This window comes from Arachis ipaensis, chromosome B10 (genome assembly GCF_000816755.2).
Source record: "Arachis ipaensis cultivar K30076 chromosome B10, Araip1.1, whole genome shotgun sequence".
Classification (NCBI taxonomy): domain Eukaryota; kingdom Viridiplantae; phylum Streptophyta; class Magnoliopsida; order Fabales; family Fabaceae; genus Arachis; species Arachis ipaensis.
This window is the reverse complement of record NC_029794.2, coordinates 125,263,612-125,268,119: the sequence shown is the minus strand read 5'-3', so window position 1 is coordinate 125,268,119 and position 4,508 is coordinate 125,263,612. Positions and strand designations below refer to the sequence as shown.

The following is a 4,508-nucleotide window of genomic DNA, read 5'->3' as shown; positions in this document are numbered from 1 at the left end:
TGTCTATACCATTGATAAGAATTATAAGATCAAGATTATAACATAATGTCATGTGACTATTTTAAGTAGTTATATGGGTTTCATATATTTTCTATATTGACTGTACATGTAAAAAGTAAAACGAATCATGTGAGAGGAGTATATTTTTGAGAAAAATGCGGAACATATCACAAGAGATGGATCATGTATATACCTAACAAGAACCAATAGTGGACTTCCTTTAAGGTAGAGGAGCTAACTCCCATTTACCCACTGCTCAAGAGCCAATATCTCATCAATCATGGATTATCTTAGTTTATATCACTATCTAGTATCAACTGACATTTTGAAAATACTATCCTAAACCAAGAACTACTATGAAGACCTAGCAAGAAAGGAATCCATCCACAAAACAACCAAGAAACCGCCAACATGCTAGAAGTTGGAGATACTTACATTCTCTGTTGGTGTGTCACATTCTCACACCACCCTTCGAAAGAGGGTTTTCACCAGGATCAGCCCCATTCAGGCCTTTACTGTTTTTAAAATTATCCGAATAACTGTCTAATTCATCATTGTTTTCAAGCCCCTGTTCTGCAATATTTTTGTTTTAGTTTCTTTCTATAAGTTTAGCAAGGCGTATGTGTGTGTGAAATGCTTTCCACAATAGTGGAGTATCTTATGTGAATCCCATGCATTGAACGTTACCCTATTTTTGTGGTTTTCCCACAACCACGTTATATATCTCCTGATTCATATGCATTCTCTGTAAACCCCCACAATAACTTTAAAAAATAAGTGGAAAGGACAACCTTGCCTCGTCAACTTCAAAAAATCTTCGGTTTAGTAGTCAAAGAATTTCAGATCATCTAAATAATTGTGGATAGAACTCCTAATGGGACTAAAGCCCTGTAGGAGAAACCATCAGTTGTGTTACTGTGACAATATGTTGAATCAACAACTTTGGTGAATCACAAAGCTTCTAAACCTGCCATTCTTTCTAGAAAAAAGTCAAGTCAGTTTGCACATTATAATCAATGGTTGAATGATTTAGTGTAAAAAAATACAGTCTGGTACAAAAGCATCCCGCGTTATCACAGGGTCCGGAGCAGGGCCGCACCCAAAGGGTGTAATGCAGGCAGTTTGACTTAATAATTGCATAAGTGGCTGATTTCTAGGCTTGAACCTGTGATCTTGAGGTCACACAAAGACAGCTTAACCACTGCTCCAAGGCTCCCCTTTGATCGTTTAATTAGAGTCGGCCCCCAAATTCGCCATGCTAGAACAATTTGATCATGATATGACTACCTCTTTTACTAAGGCCAACTCTATTGTTGAGGAGGGAAAAATTTTTCTGTAAGCTAGTACACTCAGGTATAGTTGCAAAATTGGTTGATACTATGTGCTACCAGTTCCTCATGCCATGTGTCCACATTAGCTCCTAAGAAATTCCTTGAATAGAGAATTTAGTTACTTGATTACTTTGAGCTCCTTCACTCCCAATAGACGACAATATAATTCAACCAGTCGAAACTTATATGGTGTACTTAGGAAATTGTAGCAAACTTTGAGATTGGGAAAAATATGGAGCTTGAGGCAGATGTCGAGGTTGTCTCTAGTGTACTTATTGCAAAAGAATATAGCATAGTTAAGAACCTGGCCATTCACTTAATGGGTTTCCTACAATGTCTGTTAATATTTCTCAGTCCAAAAAAAAACTAAAATCAAGATTTCAGTGGCAATTTATTTGAAGTATCTATAATTGAAGGCAAAACAAACTCCTAGCAGTACCATAGTCTTGGCAACTCAACAATTACATGTATCATTATAGTTTCTGGATTATTGATTATGGTGTCTCTAATTATGTTGCCAGTATCTTTTCATAGATCCCCTCATTCCATTACATTAACTAATAATTCTAAGATTGTTGAAAGCGACTGGCCTTGTATCTCAATCACGATCTATGACTCCAGAATCAGTTTTCATTTATTCCTCCTTTTGAATCCAATCTCATAGTCATATTAATCAAAATCCAATTATTAACATCCAATGCTAATTCTTTGGACATACAGGATCATGGTTGAAGCAGGAAATAAATTGCCTGGCCTTTATTTCCTTAGACATCTCCTTCTGTGGTTTGCACTATTTTTCAATCTCCTAGTCTTCTTCACTTACAGTTGGGACATCCAGGTTTGTCAGAACCTCAACACATAAGATTCTTAGTCTTGTTAAAATAAAGCAATTGAACTTTTAATCATGACAAAAGCATATGCCAGCATCTTTTGAAGTTAATAATAAAATGTCTCCTTTTTCTGTTGCTCATTGCTATATATGAGGACCGAGTTGTGGGTATACTTCATGATAAAGTGTTTTTTTCACCATAATATCTAAGCATTCACAGGTACTTCAAATGAACGGATGTTAACTATTTTGGTATCTGCCTCATTTTACTCTCAAATTCAAATCAATTCAGTCATAAGTGATAGTATACAATACCATTAGAAAGAACAGTCACAGGAATAACAATAGCATTGTAAAAGCATTATTGAGAATATAACTTCCACGATTTCCAAATATACGGCACAAAAAGAATAGTGGATTAGATAAATAGGCAATACATCATTAAATTTCAACTTCTGTGATCAGGTAACAGATTTTTATCCAGCCGCAACCAATTGAAAATATGGTACAACTAATGATGGTTTTATTTTATTTTATTTTTAAACAAAAAGGTTAAACCATAGAACACATTTATGTAAAGTCTGCGATTTTGGAAAAACATGAATAGTGAAGAATGAACAGTTTCAATTAATGCCTCACCATCAATAGGCTTCTCCACAAATGGCTTCCAAAAACGCACACCATGAACCTCAACAAAATCTTCTTCCTCAACAAAGTAATCCAGCTGTTCGTGTGGACTTTCCCTAATTACAAGGGCATATCTTGGAACAGGGATTCCAAACATTTCCAGACGCTTGACACAAAATAGAATATTAAAAACTGTCTAATTAGCAAACAACATATAGCGGTTTGGCTGTAATATACACAGATAATACTTTCACTGTGTTTACATGAAGTGGGGAGGGGCAGTGTAGGCAGAATAACAAACAGACCAGTCCAAGACACAAACAACACATAGTTTTCAGATTAATGCGTACAGCCATACATGTCAGACCTTAACTTGAAATCCAAGCCAGATTTTTTAAGAAAAACAAGGTTTACTACGTTGGCTATTATAACATTTTCTTATTTGGATATGTAAATAATCAAACAACTAAAATATCTGTGCAGTTAACTAAGTTGGGTTGATCGAGCAGTTAGCTCATTCGTCCACTTAAGTAAGCGCGGGACTTTGAATCCTGCCTTGTGTATGTAGCAACCCGTTGGCTAGTGGCTAACCCTTAATGGAACTCCGATCCACGGATTAGTCCTTGGCCTGCCGAGTTGGGGGATACTATGGAAAACCAAATATATATATATATATATCTTTGTGTGTGTGTGTGTGTACACTGATGGTCCATTTTCCCTATATTTTTATGAGGACAAGACTTAGAGGTACACAGCACGTTACAGAGCACTACAAAAATCTTCATTTATATCATTTTTTGGAGATGTGCAATAATTAATATTTTTCTTTTCAAAGAAATTGATTAAACTTACTTCATATACTTTCCTTCGGTCATGAAGAAGGTGTTGGGGCTCCAGTTCGTTTACTAGAAAGGGTCTGGATCACGATGCAAGAGTAGGTTAAGATATATATATCACGATGCAAGAGTAGGTTAAGATTTAAAGTTGCATCCTTAGCCTAGAAAATCAAAATTGCTACCACATCAAATAACAAAAAACATCCTGAGAATATTCACACATGATAGGTCATTATATGTAATCAGCAAAAAGTAGCTTACTACTTCTATTTTACTACATGAAATTCTATAAGTCATCTTTGCACAATTTCAGCATTTACATTGATATTAGATATTCTATGAATTCACTGCTTATTTCTAATTTAAAATGCACGATTTTTCACCAATATTCAGTTTGACATCCCACAAAAAGTTGGAGAAATGCTTATTAGTGAAAAGATGGTATAATCTCCTCTTAGATGGTTTACTGGGAGAAGAAAGAGTATCCAGCCAGGAGAGTAGACCAGATGAGTGATAATCCAGTGGTTAGAAGCAAAAGAAGATCTAAAAAAACTATGAAGGTAGCTATAAGAAGAGATCTAAGCATAAATGAGTTTACTCCAAATAGAAGCTTTTGCACCCTATATAGCCAAACCCACCTAATGAGATAAGAATGTTGTTTGTTGTAGTTATTGTATTCAATTTCATATTCCATCTCCAAGTTAAAACATAACTCTCATTTGAGAACCAACCCATCATCCTTCATTGTATCTTCTCCTGATGTCCATAAATTTTTCTTTAATGGAAGAATAACACAATAATAGAAAAAATAAAGGAAAGTTCATGTGGGGAGACATCAATAAAATTGTCCTCAAACAAGAAAAATGAAAATGAACAAAATCAAAA

General features: G+C 35.0%; 1 protein-coding gene across 2 annotated transcripts in view; it reads right to left on the bottom strand.

Annotated features, from left to right (window-relative positions):
- The window catches only part of LOC110268558 (inositol hexakisphosphate and diphosphoinositol-pentakisphosphate kinase VIP2-like), a 6,328-nt gene continuing 1,826 nt past the window's right edge, over positions 7-4,508 (bottom strand). For both annotated transcript variants that reach the window (XM_021114975.1, XM_021114976.1), the window contains exons 5-7: positions 3,640-3,703; positions 2,800-2,953; positions 7-573 (exon numbers count right to left, since the gene is read on the bottom strand). In XM_021114975.1, coding sequence (XP_020970634.1) covers positions 452-573; positions 2,800-2,953; positions 3,640-3,703 — 340 coding nt within the window. In that variant the 3' untranslated portion in view covers positions 7-451. The remainder of the gene's footprint in view (positions 574-2,799; positions 2,954-3,639; positions 3,704-4,508) is intronic.